This window comes from Sturnira hondurensis, unplaced genomic scaffold (genome assembly GCF_014824575.4).
Source record: "Sturnira hondurensis isolate 20B ecotype Veracruz unplaced genomic scaffold, ASM1482457v3 Scaffold0011378, whole genome shotgun sequence".
NCBI classification, from domain to species: Eukaryota; Metazoa; Chordata; class Mammalia; order Chiroptera; family Phyllostomidae; genus Sturnira; species Sturnira hondurensis.
Window position 1 is genome coordinate 343,904 of NW_028084009.1, and position 23,947 is coordinate 367,850.

Here is a 23,947-nt window from a genome sequence, read left to right on the forward strand (position 1 = left end):
ACAAATGATACAGCAACGTGGTTCTTGTTAAAAATCAAAGATTTTCCAGTCAAACCACGTCAGTGAAGTTCTCGCTTGGAGCAGCTCCCGCACAGCATCCCAGTCCCTTGTCAGGGGTTCTGGCGCAAGCACGCCCTTGCTCCACACGGGGGCGCCTTTGAGGGGAAGTCTGAGAAACACCAACCAAATTAACTCCAGTCCCTAGGGGTGGTAAACCACAGACAGGTGCAACTGTAAGGAAATTGAAAAGCGTTGATTTTTCTGCTGAATTTTCCCTTTTTTTTTTAAGAAACTTTTTTGGGGTTTTTTTTTAATGATTTTATTTTTGTTTTAGAGAGAAGGGAAGGGGAGGAGAAGGAGAGGGAGAGAAACATTGATATGTGATTGTCTCTTGCGCGCCCCCCACTGAGGACCTGGCCCACAACCAGGCATGTGTCCTGACTGGGAATCAAACCAGCGACCCTTTGATTCTCAGGCCAGTGCTCAGTCCACCAAGCCATACCAGCCAGGGCTGAACTTTTTGAGGATACTCATTTGTAATCATTTGCTGTAGGTGACAGGCGTGGGCCATATAGAAAGGCTTTATGGAGGCTTTAAAGCTTTTTGACCTTTTTCATATATTTGGATAAGATTAAATAGCACATGGGGGGTTATTTAATGGGTGTGGAGTTTCAGTTTTGCAAGATGAAAATTGTTCTGGAAATTGGTTGCACAGCAGTGTGAATGTCTTTAACACTACTGAACTGTGCATTTAAAAATGGTTAATGTGGTACATTTTGTGTTCATTGTATTTTGCCACAATTTCTACCAAATTACATAGCACATTTTGAAAGTACTTCTAATTAAATGTGCAATACTGATCTTTCATCATTAACCTTAAAACAAAATGATGTGGGTCACAGCCAGGAGATGCCTTTTGTTAGTTTCCCTCCTTAAGTGTGTTTTCCCAGAGCACCTGTTTTAAAGGCAGGGTGTCCATTTTTGAGGTCAGAACCCCACACCCACAGTTACTGCACTGTGCCTGTTTCACCTCACTTCCTCTTCCTGCTCAGGTTGGCTGTAACCCTAATGAAGATGTGGCTATCTTTGCTGTTGACTCATTAAGGCAACTCTCCATGAAGTTTCTAGAGAAGGGAGAATTAGCCAACTTCCGTTTCCAGAAAGATTTTCTGAGGCCCTTTGAGCATATCATGAAGAAAAACAGGTATGTGCATTGTTTTGAAAGACCTATGGTCACATTCCGCATTGGGCCCCTAAAAAGACCCCCTGCAGTTGCTGACCACACAGATGTTTTCTCCTTTGTTGGTGGAAGCAAACGAAATGAACAGCTGTAAGTTTTAGGTGCGGTGACTTTCACACATAACCCTTTATGTCTGCCCCGCCCCTCAGAAGTGTGTACTTCAGACCTGCTTGGATTGTTGTTTTAAAAAAGAAAGTGGAAGCTCATAGGCTTAAACACTTGAAGCCTACGTGAGCTATTGAGGTAGCAAAAAGGGCAGCAGAGAAGTCTCCTTGATATACCTTCTCCTAGTGTCTGTATCCTTTGCCTTATTGCTTATTTTAAGAGAACCAAATGAAGCCCCTTCGAGCCTGGCATCACCCCTGATTTTCGCACTTGCACAAAAACATATCATCCTGCCCTGGGCCCGCTGTTGAGAGAGCCGTAGGAGCCCGAGGCCTCCTGTGGCGGAGTGCCGTGCTCTAGCCTGCTGGTCGGGCGGGTGGCCTGATGGCCCCAGAGTCCCTCATCTCCTGACTCCAGGCCTTCCCTGCCTGTCCTGCCAGTGTCCGCGCAGCATTTGAAAAGGGGCAGAATAGTTTAGATTCACATTCCAAGCCGTTTTAGACCCTGTTGGGACTGTAACTTCCTATGACATTTTCAGTAGTATTTTGGCAATATAAATGCATCAAGAATCTTAATGTTTTTGTGCCCCTTGACCCAGTAATTCTGTAACTGTCTCCTAGAGAGTTAATTTGAAACACAGTAAAATGTTGTGAGTCACACAAAATAGTTTTTTAAAAAAACAGAAACCAGCCCTGGCCAGTGTGTCTCAGTTGCTTAGAGGGTCGTCCTGTAACCAAAAGGTCCCTGGTTCAATTCCAGTCAGGGCACGAGCCTAGGTTGCAGGTTTGGTCCCTGGTCCGGGTGCATATGGGAGGCAAACAATTGATGCTTCTCTTGCATCAGTGTTTCTCTTTCTCCCTTCCCCTCACTCTAAAAGCAGTGAAAAAATGTCCTTGGGTGAGTATTTAAAAAGAAACAAAACCAAAAACCACCTAAGTGTACACAAGTGTTAAAGTCGCTATTGGTACAGTTACAACGTAGAATATTATGCAGCTGTTAAAATCACTCGCAACGCTTGTAACATGGGAAATGCTTAATAGTTTAGTGAAAAGGACAGGTTATAGAATTGGACAGAAAGTATAATGAAGAGAGTGATATATATTTCCCCATATACAACACTATATATACCGTCATATCAAGGATTTTCTTCTGTCATTATATACTTTTCACATTTTCCAAAATGTTTGCTAATGTCCCCATATATTACTGTTAACAATCAGACAAAAACCATTTTAATAACTATTTTTAGTTCTTGCCAGCAAGTTGCTTTTTCCCCTTGGGGAAACAACCATGAATTCAGGTGCATTGTCAGAGTCACCTAGGCCCGTATTGGTCCTCCAGTATCGCAGGTGGCAGGTTTGCTTTGTGGACTTTCAGCTAATTTTTAACTGTTGTGACTTTCTCCTTACTTTCTCTAAATGACCTTTCTGTGATCATTTAGTCTGGGGCCATCAGACAGACATGAATGTTGTCCTAAGCCAGATGATACTTGCAAGCAGGTGCAGTCTGCAGTCCAAGGGCCATGGTGCGCTCAGAGATGGTGCTGTAGAAGCCGCGGGTTTGTGTGGCCTCGCTTCCTGCTCTCTGCGAGATAATAGAGGGCACTGCGTAACTGCGTGCGCCTTGGGAGGCTGCAGGACATACATGCTAGTCTGTTACAAATACCCAGGTAGCCCGTGTTGAATCTAGAAGTGGCTTCAGAAAATGGGCTATTTTTTCTATCTCCATTTTTGTTTTATAATAATTAAATTTAAAATACTGCATCTAACACCTGAATTCCATGCTCCCTGAAGATAGGTTTGAGAATTAATTTTCTCATCCTCTCGAGCTGGGCCTTCTAGATCAATAAACCTTTCCTTTCTCCTCCAACCCCTGCCAAAAAGTGTGTGTGTGTGTGTGTGTGTGTGTGTACTTCCTTCCATGTAAGTGTGCTCGCCATACATGTGTATCCCTGCCCAAAAATGTAAGAGGAGATAGATGCACTGGGAACTTAGGAATGGTTATCCGTAGGTGACAGAATTATGAGTGTGTTAGTCTAAATGTTTTAGGCCAGAGAAGCCAACCAGCAATGGCCTAAACCCCAAGGCTCTGTGTTGTTTACTTAATGAGTCAGAGGCAGGCAGTCCCAGCTTTGGTTTCATAGCCCAGATTGTCACCAAGGACCCAGGTTCTCCCTATTTCTTTGGTCATCCACAGGGTCACTTTTCGTCCTCGAGCCTATTGTTTTCTCACTGTAGGACTGAAGCTCCAGCTCAGCTGTCATGCAGTGTCCAGAAGCAGAATCAGAGGAAAGGGGGCAGAGCCTGCCATGTCTACTCCTTTTAAGACAAAAGTTAAACCTTCCCAGAAACTTCTCCTCCTGACTCCTGTAGTTTTTCTCTGACATCTAGTTAGAGCAGGTCATGCAGGTCCCCTAGCGTAAGGGAGGCTGGGCTGTCAGAGACCTGGCGCGTGTGCACGATCCCCGTGTTGTTTTTGGACCGTGAGTGGTCCCTTTCCTGTGGGTGGGCAGGCTGCTGCCTGGATGCAGTCGAGTTTCTGTTACCGCAGAGGTGGGAGGATGGCTGCTGCCGCGTAGGCCACTGGCTGTCTGCCGCGGGGGCCATTGAATTTTTTTTAATTGGCTCTAATATTTTTTTCATTTGTATGAGAAGTTTATTTGAGGCCAACTGCCCACGTGTGCCGAGGAGCATGTCTCAAATGCTCTGGAAAATAATGGTTTTGTAGCTTCTTGTATGCATGTGAAATTAAGAAGGAAACATAAGGAACATTCCATGGCAGTGGGAAAGAGCACGGCAGGGGTCGGATTACAGGACAGTCAGATTGTGTGTTTCAAAGGTGTGTTGACCTGGATGCACAGAAACAACGGCCAGCTCCTGCTGGGGCGTGGCCACTCACCACGACCTGCCCCTCTAGGCGTTTGCGGCCAGTCACCCTGCGAGGCTGCTTTCCACAGAAACTCGTCGTTGTCCACAGCTCCTCCTGTTAGTCAGAAGTCAGTCCAGAGGATATGTTCAGGACCAAGCTTTAGTCAAATATTGTCTCTAATTTTTTTAATGGAATGTGGATTACTGTGTGCTTTAGAGAGATTTTTTGAAGCGCTACTTCTGTGTGATGAGCTGTGTTTAAAGGCCTTCCTGCTGTCCCATTCCCCCTAAGGTCGCCCACCATCCGGGACATGGTGATCCGCTGCATCGCCCAGATGGTGAGCTCCCAGGCGGCCAGCATCCGCTCGGGCTGGAAGAACATCTTCGCCGTGTTCCACCAGGCAGCCTCAGACCGTGATGGGAACATCGTGGAGCTGGCCTTCCAGACCACAGGCCACATTGTCAGTAAGTGGCGCTGCTGCTTCATAACATCCCACCTGCAAGTCTAGAGCGCTGACCATTTCCTCCTATGTTACCCCCCCAAAGGGCTTCTTTGGTTTAGCTATACTGTGACATCATAACGCGCCGGGTGATGTTCGGAGTTTTGACACATGCTTAGACAAGTACATAGTAGCCCTGTGAAGGAACCCGTCAACCCTCATTATTCGCCGATTCCATGTTTGTGAATTCACCTGTTGGTAAAATTTTTATATAATCCCATAACCAATATTCCCAGTACTTTTTAAAAGGTTTTATTTATTTACTTTTAGAGAGAAGGGAAGGGAGGTGAAACAAGAGGTAGGGAAACATCAATGTGTGGTTGCCTATCACATGCTCCCTCCTAAGGACCCAGCCCACAACCCAGGCATGTGCCCTGACTGGGAATCAAACCCACAACCCTTTGCTTCGTAGTCCGGCTCTCAGTCCACTGAGCCACACCAGCCAGGGCTATTCCCGGCACTTTTGTGGTCATTTGTGGACATGCACAGAACAGCAAAATACTTGAGTCACCCAGGGTGTGTGTTCCCAGCTCGTTGAACAGGGCAATGCTCTGCCTTCTTGTTTAAGCTCTTTTACTGAAAATAAACAAGTGACCTTTTCCTGGTGTACTTACTGCCTCGTTTTTTTTTGCATTTGTTTTATTATTGATGACTTTGCCATTTAAAATGACCCTGAAGCTGAAAGCAGTTTTGGAGACTCAGTTGGTAAGAGTGTCATACCTATATGCCAAGGTTGCAGGTTCGTTCCCGAGTCAGGGCACATACAAGAGTCAACCAAAGAATGCATAAGTGAGCGGGACAACAGATCCATGTTTCTCTCCGAAAAAAAAATCATACTTACCTGGCAGGGGAGACACCATGATCATGAAGGTGGTTTTCCCAGGGCCGGGCTCACCCGTTGCACTCCAGATGTGCTGACCCCTGCGATTTTCCCAAATGTGGGAAACTCACTGCATGATTTGTGGTAGTGGGGGACTGCATTCGCACTCTCCCCTAAAAAACAGATCGATAAATAAAAATGTAAAAACTACATAAGTAAATAAAATGGTACTGAAGCGTAGTGCTAACGTGCTGTCCAGTGTCCCCGAGCACAGGAAGGCTGTGTTGTGCCTTGTGGAAAAAATATGTTTTAGATAAACTTCATTCTGGCATGAGTTACAGTGCTTTTGTTGGCTGTAAGTTCATTGTTAATTAAGCAAAAATATAAAATATGATGTCTTTAGAAAAAAGCAGAAAGCAAGTTTATGTATTGATCCGTTGGTGAAAATGCTACGGCCAGAGGCTCACAGGAACCTAACCCTGTGGTTCCCCTAGGAGCGATGGTTCAGTATTTGCCAATTCAGAGTTCACAGCCACTTTATCGAAACTAACATAAGTACCAGGAAGTGACTATCCCATTGTTTTATTCCATTTTACTGAAGAGGATTCCAAGGCACCAAAAAATAAAGTAGAACAACATGCCGAGGTCGCGCAGCTCGGATCTGGTACAGCAGGTTCACACCTGGCAGTCCAGCCCAGAGCTGGTGCCGTGACCCTCACCTCTGGCCCGACCTGAGGTTTCTGGGCCTGCCTGTGCTCGTGTAACAAGATGTTTACTGCTCTTAGTCTTTGTGGAAATTGTAAGGCTTTGGGTAAGCTTTCATCTTTTTTGAGGTCTTTTAACTTTTTGTAAACTTCTTGCTGCTCACGTGTTTCTCTTATGTGATATTTGTAGGGTTTAGAAAACCTTAGACTTCTAAATTGCTTTTCAACTTTAGCTCATCGGCCACCTTCATCTTCACAAAATTCCACACAGTGTGGAATTTTGGTAGCGTGAGGTGTGGTCTTAGGGAGGAAACAACCAGAGAACTAAGGGATATGTGCTCAGGATCACAGAGCCGGGCCAGAGACTTGTCAGTCAGGCAGACCCCGGCGCACCAGCTTTGCTCACAGATCAGTGATGGTATCTTGCGTAGTTCCTCCAGCACCCCTCCAAAATGGCTCAAGTTAAAAGGACACCTTGACACCCTGGTGCCACTTAGTTTTCTCAGGGCTCGGCCTCTCTCACTTCCTTAGGGATACTTCTCAGGACCTCTGAAGAGGCGTTCCCCGACCGTCAGCCTAAACAGCCCCTCTTAACTTCTGCCCCTTGGCTGGGACGCACCCCACCCAAGATTATCTTATGCGTGTACTGACTTAGGTGATTGTTGTCGGTCTCACCCATTGGCGCACGAGCATCAGGAGGGCAGCAAGTTCGATTCGTCATCTCTGTGTCCCCAGGCCATAACCATGCGTTGCACGTAGTTGGCACTCAGTGTTTATTGAATGAATGACTGTTGGGTCTTTACATCGTTGCTTGAGCTCAGGAAACACTTTAGCTCAAACTGTACTCAATGCACTTAATCCTGAATAATTTACTAAGAAGCATTAGCTTTCAGAAGAGTAACATGCTTTGCTTATTAGACTTTCACAAAAGAAATCCTCTCTGGGGTGTGTGTCTATATCTAATCCCCATTTGTAAATCCTGGCCTTATTTCTTTTTTTTAAATACGTTCCTTTGTCTCCCCAGCGACGATTTTCCAGCACCATTTCCCTGCAGCCATCGATTCCTTTCAGGACGCTGTGAAGTGCTTGTCAGAGTTCGCCTGCAACGCCGCTTTCCCAGACACCAGCATGGAAGCCATCCGGCTCATCCGCTTCTGCGCGAAATACGTCTCGGAGAGGCCTCGGGTACGCTGCTCCTTCCTCGCTCACGGGGCGGTGAGGGGAAGCAGTCGTGGGGCCGAGCCCTTCCTGCTGACAAAGACCATCCCGGCTACTCTCCGAGAAATGCATGTTTGCCTGAACTAGCTGTTTATTTCAAAATGCTGCCACTGCGGGGTTATACCTTTTCTGTATTTTGTGTGTTTGAAGTTATTTTAGTCAACTGAACTTTTATATCATATCTTACTAATTGTTTCGTAGACAATAATAGTATTTTGGCTTTGAGTTTTGGCAAAGCTGAAGAAACTAGACCTTTTATTTGAAAGAAAACAGGTCTCTCTTTTAGGAAATGACGTTATGCCGAAGTGACGTGCCTGAGAAATCACATTGAAAAAACACCTTTTGTTTCCTCCTGGAAGTGTTTGGGGTTTTTCTGTTATGTGTCACCTATCTGAAGAGGCCTGCTAGTTTAAATGACAGTCTCAAAGCCAGAAAATTGAGTGGAAACAAGCACAGCTGAACTCTGGTGGCCGACACAGATCTCTTAAGCATTCGTTACAAAACTCTAAACACCTGTGATACGTGTGGTCCCTAGAACAGCTCATTAACATACGAGGAAAATGAGAGCCACTGTTGGCGGAGCACTTACTACATATCAGGCACCCTTCCAGGTATTGTCTGTGTGTTGATTTATCCGGCCCCACCGCAGACCTGTACGATGGGTAACTATATCCCCATTGTGCAGGGGAGTTACCTGGAGCACAGAGAAATCACCAAATGTTAGACAACCAGAGTTGATAAATTCCATTACAACAGACAGTACCACTTCTAGAGTGGTTACAGAGCAGAGGGCTCAAAATGCTGGCTAGGTCTTTACATCTAGACTGTGGAAAGACTGCCAGGTCGTAGCTGCATGACTTTGGGCAGCTTACTTAACCCCTTAGTGCCTTAGTTGATGCACCTGTAGAATGGGACCACTATTTCTACCTGCCTCTTGGAATCGTTGTGAGAATTGACAGTCCACGCAGAGCACCTTCACAGTTCCTGGCCCATAGCAAGCACTCACGAGTGGTAGCTGCTGCTGCTGCTATTATTTTAGGCACGGAAGTAACATTTTAGAAGGACAAAGATACTGAATCATCCCTTGCTGAATGGTCGTGTGGGGCCTTCTTGTCTGTGCATTTTCCTCTCAGCTCCTTCCTTTTGCTTGCTAGTCCACATCCACGGTGACTCTCATTGTAGGTGCTGCAAGAGTACACAAGTGACGACATGAACGTGGCTCCCGGTGACAGGGTCTGGGTCCGAGGCTGGTTCCCCATCCTGTTTGAGCTCTCCTGCATCATCAATAGGTGCAAGCTCGATGTGCGGACAAGGTAACCGTGCCCCACGCGGCGCCCTCCCGTCTCTGAATGAGCCTCCTGCTCACCTGACCCCATGCTCCCCGCCCCCTTCTCAGCTGCGCTCTTCCCCCTCCCCATGCCCTCTTCTGCGCCTGGCCTTGTTTTCTCCAGAGGACTCACAGTCATGTTCGAGATCATGAAGAGCTATGGCCACACCTTTGAAAAGCACTGGTGGCAGGACCTGTTCAGAATCGTGTTCAGGATTTTTGACAATATGAAGCTGCCAGAGCAACAGTCGGAGGTAGGTGACGACTAAGGCACTGCCCTACATGAGCTGGGAGACAAGCCGCTCTGGCCTATGTCTGCCCCCAGGGGTTGTGTCCTCATGCACAGGGAAGTCTTAAATAGTGAGCCACTTAGCGCATGTTTTTAAAATGGCAACAGCCCTCCTGGCACTATTCTACCACCATCGGCTAGTACACCCTTCCTGGCACTATTCTACCACCATCGGCTAGTACACCCTTCCTGGCACTATTCTACCACCATCGGCTAGTACACCCTTCCTGGCACTATTCTACCACCATCAGCTAGTATGAGAGAGCCCCCCTGCCTGGGACAAGTGGGGGGACATTAATCACTGGACTGCACCCACATGGCCCTCAGGCATCATACCTGCCCCACCAGCAGGGCACCTGACTGGGCCACTTACCTGTTGGCTCATATCAACCTCTGAACAGTCAGTAAAAGCTAGAGTGACTCTGGTCCCTTAAAAACACATTAAACATGTTTTTAATGAAGTTACAGTCGGATGATGTCCGCAAATATCAGGCCTTTTTTTTTTAAAAGGACGTTTGACGCTTCCCGCTGTTATTTCTCCCCTTGGGGAAGAGGGGTGGGGAGAGGGCATTCTAGCTCAAGATTTTAAGATGGGAAAGTAATTTTTTTACCTTCTTTTAGGAACAACATTCCCTCCCTCCCCCAGTATAAAAGAACATATGCCCAATATGGAACACTAGGCACACACAACTTTACCATCCAGAAATTAGAGCTAATGGTTTGGCAAACACCCCTCCCTCTTTTACGTGGATTAAATAGGGTTGAGGTCATAGTATAGATACAGTTTTTAACTTTATTTTAAAATAAGTAAAATTTTTCTTCATTATAACAAAGCGGAAAACAGAAAAACAAAGAAAAAATTTAAACACACACAGTTCCAAACCTCCACAAGGACCACTTCCCACCCCTTCAGATGTGCCGTGTGTGTGTGTGTGTGTGTGTGTGTGTGTGTGTGTGTGTATCACACACACGTAGGGTTTTTACAGAAGTGGAATCCCCTCACACATACTGTAAACTGCTCTTTGACTTAATCAGTGAGTGTTTTTCTACAACTGAGTCCTGTCTTCTAGAGCATTTTTTAAGGACTGCCAAACATTCCTATCTGTGGATGTTCTGTGGTCCATGGAAATTTGTTTTCAGTTTTTCTTTCTTCAGAAAGCATTGAAATGGATGTTTTTGCAGCTACACTTTCGCTCATTTGTTCTTACTTGAAAGTAGCCTGTCATGTTTCGGGCTTGCACACTACTGAGCCTTTTTTTTTTAAAGATTTTATTTATTTATCTTTAGAGGGGAAGGGAAGGGGAGAGGGAGAGAAATATCAATGTATGGTTGCTTCTTGTGTGTCCCTTGCTGGGAACTGGCCTGCAACCCAGGCATGTGCCCTGACTGGGAATTGAACCTCAATCCTTTGGTTCTCAGGCCCGCACTCAATCCACTGAGCTACACCAGCCAGGGCACTGCTGAGGCTTTTGATACACACTTCTAAGTCGACCTCCAAATACCGCTGTAGCTGTTCACACTCTGCCAGCAGTGCTTGGAGTTCCCGCTTCCCCATACCCACACCAGCTCTTCGTAGTTGAATTTATTTAATCGTTCGTTTGATAGGCCCAAGTGTCACATTAAAACTGTTACATTGCTAGCAAGGTTGCGTGTTTTCCCTCATGTCATTGGTCATACATGTTCCTTCTTCTGTGAACTGTCTTTCATGTCCTTAGCCCAACTACTGAGTTATTCATCTCTTTCCTATTGCTCTATGAGTTTTTTAAATATAAAAGTAATATAGTATATCCTCACATATATTTCAGATGATTTGGCCCAGTTTGTTTTCTCATTTCCTTTTTGGAAAATTTTAGCTTTTAAGTAACCAAATCTGTCTGTATGGTTTCCACTTTTTTGGGGATCATGCTTAGCAATCCTTCCTTTCCTCATGATTAGATAAATCTGTATATTTCTTTTGGTAATCATATAGCCTCATTTTTATTTTTTATTTTAGCTTTATTGAGACATAATTGACACACAACACTGTAAGTTTAAGGTGTACAGTACAATAACTGGACTTAACATATTTTCAGAAGATCACCACAATCAGTTTAGTTAACATCCATCATCTTGTGTGGATACAAAAGAAAAAAAACATGTTTTTGCTCTTGTTAGAAGTTTTAGGGTCTCTCAGCACCTCTCAAATGTACCTACCGTACAGCATTGTTACCTGCAGTCGTCCTGCTGTGCGTCACACCCTCGGCACTTGCTTATCTCACCACTGGAAATTTCTACCTTTAATAAAATTTCTTTATTAAATTCCTCCAGTCCCCATCCATCACTTCTGGTAACCATAAATCTGATCTCTTTCTCTATGAGTTTGGCTTTTTGGATATATTTTTTTAATATTCCATATAATAGTACTCTGGCTGGTGTGGCTCAGTGGATTGAGTGCACTGGCCTGTGAACCAAAGGGTCGCCAGTTGGATTCTCTGTCAGGGCACATGCCTGGGTTGCGGGCCACGTCCCCAGTAGGGGGCACACAAGAGGCAACCATGCATTGGTGTTTCTCTCCCTCTCTTTCTCCCTCCTTTCCACTCTCTCTAAAAATAAATAAACAAAATCTTTTTAAAAAAGAGTCCATGCAATAGTGAGATTACAGAGTCAGTATTTTTCTTTGACTTATTTCTTAGCATAATGCCCTCAAGGTTCATTCATGTTGTCACAAATGGCAGGATTTATTTCTTTTTTGTGGCTGAGAGGTATTCCACTGTGTATGTATGCCACATTTTCTCTAACTGTTCATGTTATGGACACTGAGGCTGTGTCTGTGTCTTGGCTACTGTAGACCATGATGCTGCAAGCATGAGGGTGTAGGTGGTTCTTCAGCACAGTGATTTTGTTCCTTCTGGACATACACCAGAAGTAAAATTTATCGGATCATATGGTAGTCCCATTTTTTTAATGTTTTGAGGAACCTCCATACCGTTTTCTGCAGTGGCTGCACCAGGTTACAGTCCCACCAACAAGCGTCCCCTTTCTCCACACTCTGGCCGGCATTTATCTCTCACCTTTGTGATGAATAATACCATTCTGACAGCGGTGAGGAGGTACCTCATTGTGGCTTTGATTTCATTTTCTCAATGATTAGTGATGTGGAGTACCTTGTCATGTAAATATCGGCCATTTCTTTATCTTCTTTGGATGATATCTGATCATTCATTTTTAACATTTAAATTTTTGATGTATGGCATGAGTATTTAGCATAACTTCATATTCATTTCTTCCAATTCATTGAACTTTTTTGTAAGTAACACTTTGAATAACTTTAATATTCTGTCATATGGATGTACTCAATTTAATTGCCACATTGCTAGACATTAGTTTCTATCTTTGTTTATAGTATGTAAATACCAGTGTGATACACATAACCTTCACCCACCAATCTTTGATCATTTTTTAGGGTTCATCCCTGGAAGTAGTGTGACTGCATCTGTGGGTGTGAACATTTATGACCATTGACACATACTGCCAATTGCTTTTCAGAATGGTTTGTCAATGATGTATGAGAGAGCGTGGCTTTTAAACATTATCTTTTTACTGTTTTTCCAGAAATCAGAGTGGATGACAACAACTTGTAATCACGCACTTTATGCTATTTGTGATGTATTTACCCAGTTTTACGAAGCTTTGAATGAAGTTCTTCTTTCTGATATATTTGCACAGTTGCAGTGGTGTGTAAAACAAGGTATTCTATGTCTCCATGTGTCATTGATCTTGACATAGTCCTTCGTGAGAGATTAATTTTTTCCATATGTAAAAGCATGGCCATAATGCCGAGGAGTAGGGGCAACTTACCGATTTTTCTCACATCCATGTCTGTCTGTCTGTCTGTCTGTCTTTCTCCCTCCATCTTTCTCCCCCCATCTTTCTCCCCCCATCTTTCTCCCCCTCTCCCTCTCTTCCCCTCTTCCTCTCTCTTTCCTCATTTCGCTCTGAAATAATAAATCATATCCTTCAGTGAAGATTTTTTTAAATGTGCTGTGCAGTCAGGATCGATAGCTGCATCAGTGGACGTTGTTTGAGCGCTTAGCCGTTCACTTTGGCGCGTGTCGGGGAAATACCCAGGTAGCATGGTAAACCCAGGTGCCGTAGATAGTTTTGGCTTATTAGGATGGAGCCTAACTTAGATAAGTTTTTCAAAAAGTGTCTCAGTCTTAAAATAGTAAATGATAAAACAGTTGACACCTAGCTGGCAAATTGGAAAAGTAGAGTTGGAGTGACTGAATCTTCAGAGACACTGTTCCGATATTTCCCACCGCCTTTTACCACATCTCATACAAGAAGCCAGGGAATTAGGTAGCAAAATGTTGACCTTCTTTGATCCCTGGCCATAAAGCCATGGTAAGGAATTTCTCCTCTTTATAACCTACTTGAACCATAAAAATTTTTTTTAGGATTTTATTTATTTATCTTTAGAGGGGAAGGGAAGGAGAGAAGTATCAATGTATGGTTGCCTCTCATGAGTCCCCTGCTGTGAACTGGCCTGCAACCCAGGCCTGTGCCCTGACTGGGAATCGAACCTCAATTGTGTGATTCACAGGCCCACGCTTAATCCACTGAGCTATGCCAGTCAGGGCCAAACCATAAAATTTTAGTAGCGCTTCATTAATTAGCCTACAGACCTCCAGCCGCACAGTCTCCACCTCACAGCACGAAGCACCGGTGATCTGGTTGGGATCAAAACTGCAGTTGAAATTGGTGATGATATTGTTTTGTCTTGCAGATAATGAGCAGTTGGCTCGATCAGGTACAAACTGCTTAGAGAATTTAGTGATATCCAATGGGGAAAAATTCAGTCCTGACGTCTGGGATAAAACATGCAGTTGTATGATGGATATTTTCCAAACAACCATTCCACACGTGTAAGTGTTATGTTGTTGTGTTTCTGTGTTCAGTGGGTGTCTTAAAGCTCGGCGTCGCCTCTCACAGTGATCATCTCCCTTCTCTTGCATTTTCTCCAGTTTGCTGACGTGGAGGCCTGCAGGCCTGGAGGAGGATTCATCAGAAAAACACTGGGTGAGGTTTTTCTGCTCTCTTTTCTCTGATCTCATTTTATAGTAATAGGAAAAGTAAGCAGCCCAAAGACTTTATGCTTTCCCGATGGGAAATAAGTAAAAAAGTTATAAGATCTAAAAACTGTGTCTTTATTTTTGCATTTTTTTAGAAAGTACAGAAAAGTATTGGGTTGGCCAAAGACTCCATATGGTTTTTTCCGTAAAGTATAAGATACATTTTTCATTTTTACCAATAACTTGATTGATTTGGATATTCTCGTGTCGCCCATCCCCTGCCCAGTATAATGTTGACTGTTCTCAGTTAATGCCTCAGTTTGGTCATTTCAACCGCAGCTGCTCCACCCACCCACAGAGCATCAACTTCACACACCATACACTGCATGAATCTTGTTTGTATTTTTACCTTTCTTTTTTTAAAAATATATTTTTTTGATTATGCCATTACAGTTGTCCTTTTTCCCCCTTTCATTCCCCTCCACCTTGCACACCCCCTCCCCCACCATTCCCCCCTTTAGTTTATGCCCACGTGTCTCAAGTTCTTTAGATTCTATATTTCCCCTACTATTCTTGCCCTCCCCTCTATCTATTTTCTACCTACCATCTATGCTACTTATTCTGTGCCTTCTCCCCCCTTCTCCTCCTCCCACTCCCCTGTTGCTAACCCTCCATGTGTTCTTCATTCCTGTGGTTCCACTCCTGATCTAGCTGTCCTCTTGGTTTGCTTTTGTTTTAGGTGTGATTGTTGATAACTAAGAGTTTGCTGTCCTTTCACTGTTCATTTTTTTCATCTTCTTTTTCTTAGATAAGTCCCTTTAGCATTTCATATAATAAGGGCTTGGTGATGATGAACTCCTTGAACTTGACCTTATCTGAGAAGCACTTTATCTGTCCTTCCATTCTAAATGAAAGCTTTTCTGGATAGAGCAATCTTGACTGTAGGTCTTTGGATTTCATGACTGGGAATACTTCTTTCCAGCTCCTTCTTGCCTGTAAGGTCTCTTTTGAGCAATCAGCTGACAGTCTGATGGGAACTCCTTTGTAGGTGACTGTCCCCTTATCTCTTGCTGCTTCTAGAATTCTCTCCTTCATTTTAATCTTGGGCAATGTAATTATGATGTGTCTTAGTGTGTTCCTTCTTGGGTCCAACTTCTTTGGGACTCTCTGAGCTTCCTGGATTTCCTGGAAATCTATTTCCTTTGCCAGACTGGGAAAGTTCTCCTTTATTATTTGTTCAAATAAGTTTTCCACTCATGGCTGTTCCTCTTCCATTTCTGATACCCCTATAATTCGGATGTTTGAATGTTTAAAGATGTCCTGGAGGTTCCTAAGCATCTCCTCGTTTTTTTTCTAATTCTTGTTACTTCATATTTTTCTATTTGGTCATTTCTACCTTCCTTCTGGTCCACTCCCTTGATCTGAGTCCCAGTTTCCTTTCCATCACTATTGGTTTCCTGTGCATTTCCCTTCATTTCAATTAATTTAGCCTTCATATGTTATTCTAATTTGTGACTAAAAGCAACCAGTTCTGTGAGCATCGTGATCACCGGTGTTTTGAACTGTGCATCTGAGAGGTTCTCTATTTCTCTGTTGCTTAGAGTTATCGGCTCTGGGGCTTTGAGTTCTTCTTGAGCCATATTTTGGACTGTTTGTGCCTGTTATGTATGAGGAGCGGAGCCCTAGGTGTTCACCAGGGCAGGGCAACTCAGTCACTGGGTTGTGACACTGTATGTGGTGGCAGGGTCCAAGAGGGGCAATGGCGGTCCCCTCTGCTGCTTCACGCTGCTGGGGCCTGAGTGGTCTGTCTCACTGCTCACTGCTTACTCCTTTGCTGGTTTATCTGTGCATGAATGTGTGGCCACGGTCAGCCTGCCGCCTTGTGCCCTCACTGGGTCCTACCCTGACTGCCTGGGCGCCTGGGGTCAGGGGAGCCTTCCTGCCCGACCCTGCCCGACCTTGCTCCGCTGCTGGCTCTGCCCCTCTTACCAGTCTGGTTGAATGGTTCCTTGTTGTTGGACTTCTGTGTAGTTCAATTTTCTGTTCTTTGGCTGCATCTTTGTTTACTAAACCTTTGTTGTATTCAAACTTGGTTGTGGGAGAAGGCACAGTGTTTCCACCTACGCCTCCATTTCGGCGGAAGTCCCCGCGTTTTTACCTTTCTTGAAATAATAAAGTGTAATATGCCAAAAATATAATGTATTTTCTTCCATCTTCAATATTAAAATGGCTATACAAAAAGTCAGCAATTTTAGTAAGTTTGTTTAAATGCACACTGATATGGCAGCTGTCGCAATACAGTCTAACAAAATTGTTTTGAATAAAGTTAAAGACAGTTAAGCACTACTGGAGCCAGCTTACGGAGAAAGCAAACTTTTTGACCAACCCAATATTAAGAAAAGAAGTCACCTCAATAAAACCACAAAATATTTCTAGTTATATTCTCTGAGAACAGCCTTTCAGTAGCAGTACATTATTACGATTTATTTAGTGGATTCTCCCGTGTTGTACAGGTCGATTCTGGTACTTCGCTGTTATGACTAACACTTCAGTGTGATTATCCTTATTTGTTATCCTTCTAAATAAAGAGTGCTTTCCTCTCCACCTATGAAGTAATAGTTGTTTCTGTGCAAAGCCACATGAAGTTCCAATTCATGTCTCACTTTCAAATAGTTTGGTTTACATGGGTGTTTGTAACGTTAACTTCTATTCCCAGATAACAACAAGGGCATTAGATTTCAAAAGGCATTTGGGATATAACAACTTAACCATAAAGCCCATTGCTTAAACACGCTCTGGTGGGTTTTTTCTTGTTTGTATTTTCATTTGATAACCTTATTTTTTTAATTTGTTCAGTGACAGTTGGCATTCAGTGTTACATTAGTTTCAAGTATACAGCATAGTGGAAAGGCATTTGTGCAACTTACAAAGTGACCCCCCGGCAAGTCCAGTGCCCCTTTGACATCGTACATAGCCAGTGAGCTCTGTCTTCTGTTGTCAGCTAGCCATGGCACCAGTTTACTTTTTAACTAGATCTCATTAAAAATTGGTTGTGCTCATTGTTAAATCATATGTCGAGAAATGCCCTCTAAGTTGTAGTAAGAAAATGGGAGGTTTCAGTGGAGGGAGGAGTAATTGAAACTTGCAGTCTCTCCTGTGCACCCTCTGGGAGGTGCCACGTGAAGTGTGCACTGCAGTCACACTTTACGCTGAGCAAGACACACACATTCAGGTGGGGCCCTAGTGTTCAAACAGGCACCGCTCTGCCCAGGCACCGCTTTGCAGATGCAGAGACGTGAACGCCGTATCTCTCTCTGGTTTACTTTCAGGATGTGGATCTGGACCTCCAGTCGTTAAGCAGCGTAGATAAAAACGCCTCCGAGAGGGGCCAGAGCCAACTCTCTAACCCCACCGATGAGAGCTGGAAAGGTAGACCGTATGCAAGTAAGGCCCCTTTTTTTATTGTTTTTGCTGAGTTTAGGTAGGTGAGACACGTGATTCAGATACCCAGAGGCACCGGAGAGTGAGCATGGTGAGCCTTTTTTCTGCGCCGGCCCTGGGTCTGCAGCTCCTCTGTCTGGCAGCCAGTGCACCAGCTTCTTATGCCCCCTCCAGAGACGTTGGTTTACGTGCCAGAAATGTACGCTCGTATGCACACGGGTACATTCATACGTAAAACATGCATTCTCTTCTCCTTTTTGTGCATTATGAATGCTGTGCATTATGTTTTCACTTACTATGTCTTAGAGCTCATTCAAAATAAATCAAGACCTTTCACGTCGTTCTATACTATTATACATTATTCCGGGCTTTAGATGTGCTGCTGTTTGCTTAATTAGGTCCATACTAATGGACAGTTACACTATTCCCACTTGTTCCCTGTTACAAACAGTATTGCCTGAATCACCTAACACATGTGTCATTTGTGAATTTTTCTGTGGAATAAATTCCTGGCAATAGGATTGCTGAGTTAACAGATAAGTGCACTGGCCACTTTGACAGATCATTTCAGATTGCTGCCCGTCAAGGTTATACCTGCTTACATGACCTTTGGGAATGCCTCGGTGGTGTTTGCTGTATTTGGAGTCATTTTAACGTGCAGCTTTCTAATTATGAGCGACAGCCATTTTTAAGATGTTTAAGAACTAGGTCTATTTTTTTTCTATCAAGTATCTGTTCGTAATTGTTGCTCATTTTGTATTGACTGTTGCTCTTTTTTTTTACTGATTTGAGGGAGCTCTTTATGTCTCAGAGATCCCTTTCATGGATATTAGTTTCGAATTACTTTTTCAACTTGTGGCTTAATGTGGCTTATGGTATTACTACTATCTGTCAAAAAAAAGATAGGTTTACAGCCCTGGCCAGTGTGGCTCGGTTGGAGCATTATCCCATAACTGAAAGGTTGCAGGTTTGATTCCCAGCCAGGGCACACGACACATACCTAGGCTGCGGGTTTGATCCCTGGCCTGGGACTGTATGATCCCTGGTTCAGATGCAGGGTCTGGGCATGTGGATTCCAGTCCTGGGAGGCAACCAATCAATGTTCCTCTCTCACATTGATATTTCTCTCTCTCTCCCCCTTCTTATCTCTCTAAAAGCAGTGAAAAAAAACTCCTTGAGTGAGGATAAAAAAAGAACAGTAGGTTTGCCAGTCGCTGCGAACAAGCACTCCACAGTGTATTTCATGTGTGTGACCTCTTGTAGTCCTTTTTTAGCCCCCTGAGGTGGTACTGTTTTACATTTGAGTGGCCTGGGACTTAAGCTAATGGCATGACCCACAGTATGAAGCAGAGTTGTGATTCAGGCATACTTGGGCTGACTGGAAATCAGAACTAACTGTTCTGGTGTGAGTCTGCTCTTTTTAAAGTCGTGTGCCCCATTGTTTTTCTTCATAACAGACCCTCGCTCTTCCACACATGCCAGGTTGTGGGTGTTAACATGACCATTAACTTCAGAAGCAGCATGTTAGGCAACCACGTGTGTTTATTATCTTCGGAAGGCATAAAAACTAATCACCCTTGAAATCCACTAAAAAGGCACCATGCTGGGGACTGGAGCACTGTCCCCAACACTGCAGCACACCGGTTCCCCCCAGTGTCTGTGAGCACCTGAGCCCTGCCGCCTCATCAGCTCCAGTTAAAGGGCTGGCTGGTGTGTAGGGGGCAAGTGCCGAACCACTCTCAGTGCAGCACGACACCTGGACTCAGAGAGATACCTGGCACTGAGACCCCGGCCCTCCCTCCAGGGAACAGTGCCTGTCTCCCCATCTCTCACGCAGTCTCCCTTCTGGGCTCCACCTCAGTGAGCGGAGCGCATGCAGAATCTCTGATACCACGTGTGTTGTCTTCTCCCCTTGTTTCCTTTTGGGCCCAAGGTGGCACAGCTGAATTGGTGTAAGTGCCGACTTTGCAACTCCGCTGTGTTCTTCTCTAACTAAAGGGAACTCTGCTTGGAGATCTTACTATATCATAGCATATATCTTACTATATATATCTTACTATATCATAGCCAGTTTCAAAACCTTGACGATGACCCATTTTCCTTGTTGGCCATCACTAAATTAAACACTTCATTTACTGTTTTTTACATTCTGACTCTATAACAATAAGTTGAAGAAGAAGTCTCTACTTTTACCATAGTGCAGTCAGCCGACACCTGTGAAGTGCCTGCCATGGGTTGCCCCTGAGCCCAGGGGCAGAAAGAAGAGATGGATGCAGAACTAGTCACAGTCTAGTCAGTAGGCAGAAGTCAAACGATTCAACCAATCGTTTGAACAGGGAAAGTTCTACATAAAGAACTGTGAACTAGTCAAAGATGGCTAACCAATAAAAGGCATCGAAGAGGACGCAGAAGTTTTCCTTCTGCATCCAGAGCAGTCCTGCCTCCAAGGTGGAGAGAAAGCGATCCAGAACGAAGAACTAAATGAGCCCCGCCCTTCAAGACTGAGGTTCAGACCTGTTTGGAGAGTCTGGCCACTGCAGGAGCCTGTGGCGGGTGTGGGGCACAGTCCCAAGCAGCTCCGAAGGAGTGGTCTATTCGAAGACTCCATGCCGACTCCTCCTTCAGGCCTCTGCTCAGATACAACACTTGCAGGGAGCCCTTTCCTGACCGGGCTGTTTCAACATGCAGCCCCACCCTGACGTCTCCCCCACCTCACCCCCACCTCCTGTCCTCATCATCCGACATACTCCGTCGTACACTTAAACGTCTCACTCACTGTCTGTCTCTGCCAGGGGAGTCTGTTCATTTTCGTCCAGCTTTTTCCTTATTGGGCCACAGCGTCACGAACCATGCCTACACATAGTAGGAACCCAGGGAATATTAAAACCGGCTAAGTCATTGTTAGGGTTAATCTTTATCATCTAATATAGATCAGAAACTGTTTGCCAGCCTTCTCATCAAGTGTGTGGTCCAGTTGGAATTGATACAGACCATTGACAATATCGTGTTCTACCCGGCAACAAGCAAAAAGGAAGATGCAGAGCACATGGTTGCTGCCCAGGTAATAAGAGCCGCCTCGAGAAGGGCGCCCCTGTTGGTGGGAGGTGGCACAGGTGGCAGGGCTGTGCTGGAGCCCGCTCGTACCGGCCCGCGAGCCCATCAGGCCCATCTCTTCCCCAGCCCGTGTTCAGCAGCGTGTCGGTAATCTGACATGGCTGTGAGGGAAGTGTTTATAGCACAGAAATCGGCGAACTCTAAAATCAGGGCTTTTTTTTCTTTTATTCCCCAGAGAGCCAGTTTACCAGCATACCACTGTTCAGATGCCACCCCCCTACCTTGAATGTTATTAATCATGGGGACTATTCCTCGTAATTTGTGAATAATTTAACCATAAGTCACTGAGAGAGAAATGTATGTGGACGACAATACTAGTTTTTCCTTGAGAAAGTTGTTTTTGTTTTGTATATATAATCTATATACATGATATTCTTGGAAATAGAGAGTAAGTGTCCAAAACCTTACACTTTGGGATTCAAATTTAAGTGCCTCAGGGGCTAGCAGATCCGGGGTGCATGGGGCAGGCTGGGTGGGGCTGTGACAGAGAGCTCCAGACCAGTCAGAGCTGAGGCCACCCCCCAGCTTTGGAGGCAAGGGGTGTTAGGTCGTAAGGGTCTTCCAGGTTTCAAGAGGAACCCGGATCAAGATTTTTTTCATATAGGAAATCACCTCTTTAAGTGCTGTAATTACTGATGAACAAAACACATCTGTGGGCTAGATCCAGCCCAAAGGCTTTTAAAATTTTTTTAAGGGGACAATTGGGTGGTGTCAGTATATTCATAAAGTTATGCAGACATCACAGCTGTCTAATTACAGAATTCCTTCTGTCACTGCAAAAGGGAACACCCTAACCGTTAATGGTCACTTCCCATTCCCTTCTGGCTCCAGCCCTTAGCAACAGCCCATCAAACCTACTTTATGTCTCTGTGTACAATATTTGCCTACTCTGGATATTCCATCTGAACAGAATCATATGATAAGTGGGCTGTGATGTCTGGCTTCTTTCACTTAGCATAATATTTTCCAGTTTCATCCATGTTGTGGCCTGTATAAGTACTTCATTATTTTTATACATGATTGAGTAATACTCCATTGTATGGCTGTACCAACTTCTATGTTTATCCATTCACCAGCTGATGGACATTTGGTTTTTGTGCATTGTCTGGCTGTTGTGAATAATTCTTCTGTGAACATTTGTATGTAAGTTTTCATGTGGACACACGTTTTTAATTCCCCTGAGTACATATCTAGGAGTGGAGCTGCTCGCTCATATGGTGACTCTAAGTTTACCTTCTTGCGGAGCTGAGGGACTGTTTCCAACGCAGCTGCACTGTTTTACATTCCCGTCAGTAGTGTGTGAAGATTCCAGTTTCTGCACACCCTCACTAATGGTGGTTACTGTCTTTTTAAAAAGTCATTACGGTCACACCAGTGGGTGTGTGAAGTGGTGTCATTGTGGTTTTGACTTTTGTTTCCCCAATGACTGATGATACTGAGTATCTTCTGTGCTTCTGGACCGTTTCTATATCTTTGGAGAAAGGTTTGCTCAAATCCTTTACCCATTTTTAAATTCGGTTATTTATCCTTTTTTTGCTGAAGTGCAAAATTGTGAGAGTTTTTGTATATTCTGGACACTAGGCGCTTGTCAGACATGTGTTTGCAGCTGTTTTTTCCCATTCTGTGCATTTTCTTTTCAGTTTCTTGATGGTGTCCTTTGAAACACAAAAGTTTTTGATTTTAGTTAAAAAGTTCAACTTACTATTTTTCTTTAGGAATTTATACTTTTAGTGTTAGATCTAGTAAAGCATTGTCTTAATTCAGGTCACAAAGATTTAGGTTTGTGTTTTCTCTTAAGAGTTTTATCATTTTAGATCTTATATTTAGGTCTTTGGTCCATTTTTGACTTAATTTTTTCTATATAATGGTAGTTAAGGGGTTTACCTTTTATTTTTTTGCACATGGATATCCAGCTGTCCCTGCACCCTTTGTTATAAAGACTGTTTTTCCCCAGTGAATTATTCTGGCACCAGTGTTGGAAATTACTTGACCATAAACCCAAGGATTGATTTCTGTACTCTCAGTTCTGTTTCATAGATCTGTGTGTCTGTTTTTATGCCAATTACCACACTGTCTTGAATACCGCAGCTTTTTATTGATTTTTGAAATTGGGAAATAGGAGTCTTCCAACTTTGTGGTGCTTTAAAAAAATTTTTTTGTTAATAGTTTATTTGAGTCAAACTGATAACGTTGCCAGGAAGCAAGATCTCAAATGCTCTTCTTTTTTCCAGATATTTTGCCACTCTGTGTCACTTGCATTTACACATGAATGTTAAGATCAGCTCATCGATTTCTGCAAAGAAGTCAGCTGGCATTTTGATAAGGATTGTGTTGACTCAGTAGATCACTTTGGAGAGTACTGCAAACTCTGCCCCTTTTGTCCTTCCGAGACCCTGGCTTCCGAGGGGTGTGGGCCATTCCTCGAGGGCTCAAGAAATATAAAATCCCTGATTAGACTTCCCATTTTAGGCAACATGTACAATCAGACAATTCTAGCATTTCGTATCTGTCTTGAGGAGTTTTTTCTCCTTCATATTTGAAAACACAGTTGTTGATCTTGAACTCATTGGTCACCTGATGAAGCTCAAACAGTCCAGTTGGGCTTTGCTTAGTAATTTCTATCTTTCAGTGAGTATGTTTTGAGACTTACACCTTCGATCACAGTATTACTGTTTGACTTGGTCATTTTCCAACTTCTTTATAAGATAAAGAGGACAGTGCAACCCCGTAGTAGAACAGTTGGAGAAACACACACTTGTGTTCGCGCTGTGAAGGCGGCACCTACAAAACTGGAACTCTGGCCAGCAAAGCCCACCGTCATGCAGGAGCGCAGGGCGCTCTCCCCAGCCACCGAGCAGAGCCTAGTGGGAAATAGTTCCGAGTGCTGAGGCTTGAAGTGTGCTTTACACAGAGGAAGAGTTTTGGAGAGTTGTGACTGCCCTTGTCTGATACCACAGTGCCCGGAACCCCTCCCTCTCCTTTACTTAGCTCTCTGTCCTCCCTGCTCTAGCAAGACACGCTGGATGCGGACATCCACATAGAGACGGAGGATCGGGGCATGTACAAGTGCATGTCTTCCCAGCACCTCTTCAAGCTGCTGGACTGCTTGCAGGAGTCCCACTCATTCTCTAAAGCCTTCAACTCCAATTACGAGCAGCGGACTGTCCTGTGGCGGGCAGGTAAGGACACACAGCAGACCGGAAAGTGGCCACAGGGGTCGTCATCCTGAAACCTTAAAGCCTTTGGGAGAGTCCTGATGCTGTAGATGTGG

General features: G+C 44.3%; 1 protein-coding gene and 1 non-coding gene across 2 annotated transcripts in view; both read left to right on the forward strand.

Annotated features, from left to right (window-relative positions):
* ARFGEF2 (ARF guanine nucleotide exchange factor 2) overlaps positions 1-23,947 on the forward strand; it is an 89,829-nt gene that overhangs the window by 58,131 nt on the left and 7,751 nt on the right. The window contains exons 26-36 of the mRNA XM_037059852.1: positions 1,053-1,204; positions 4,505-4,677; positions 7,261-7,421; positions 8,637-8,767; positions 8,906-9,035; positions 12,662-12,797; positions 13,836-13,974; positions 14,074-14,128; positions 17,451-17,565; positions 20,493-20,623; positions 23,687-23,855. Of these exons, the coding sequence (XP_036915747.1) occupies positions 1,053-1,204; positions 4,505-4,677; positions 7,261-7,421; positions 8,637-8,767; positions 8,906-9,035; positions 12,662-12,797; positions 13,836-13,974; positions 14,074-14,128; positions 17,451-17,565; positions 20,493-20,623; positions 23,687-23,855 (1,492 nt within the window). The remainder of the gene's footprint in view (positions 1-1,052; positions 1,205-4,504; positions 4,678-7,260; positions 7,422-8,636; positions 8,768-8,905; positions 9,036-12,661; positions 12,798-13,835; positions 13,975-14,073; positions 14,129-17,450; positions 17,566-20,492; positions 20,624-23,686; positions 23,856-23,947) is intronic.
* Positions 5,546-5,708, forward strand: LOC118996629 (U1 spliceosomal RNA). Its single transcript, XR_005068528.1, has one exon. It is a non-coding gene; the product is annotated as a U1 spliceosomal RNA (small nuclear RNA).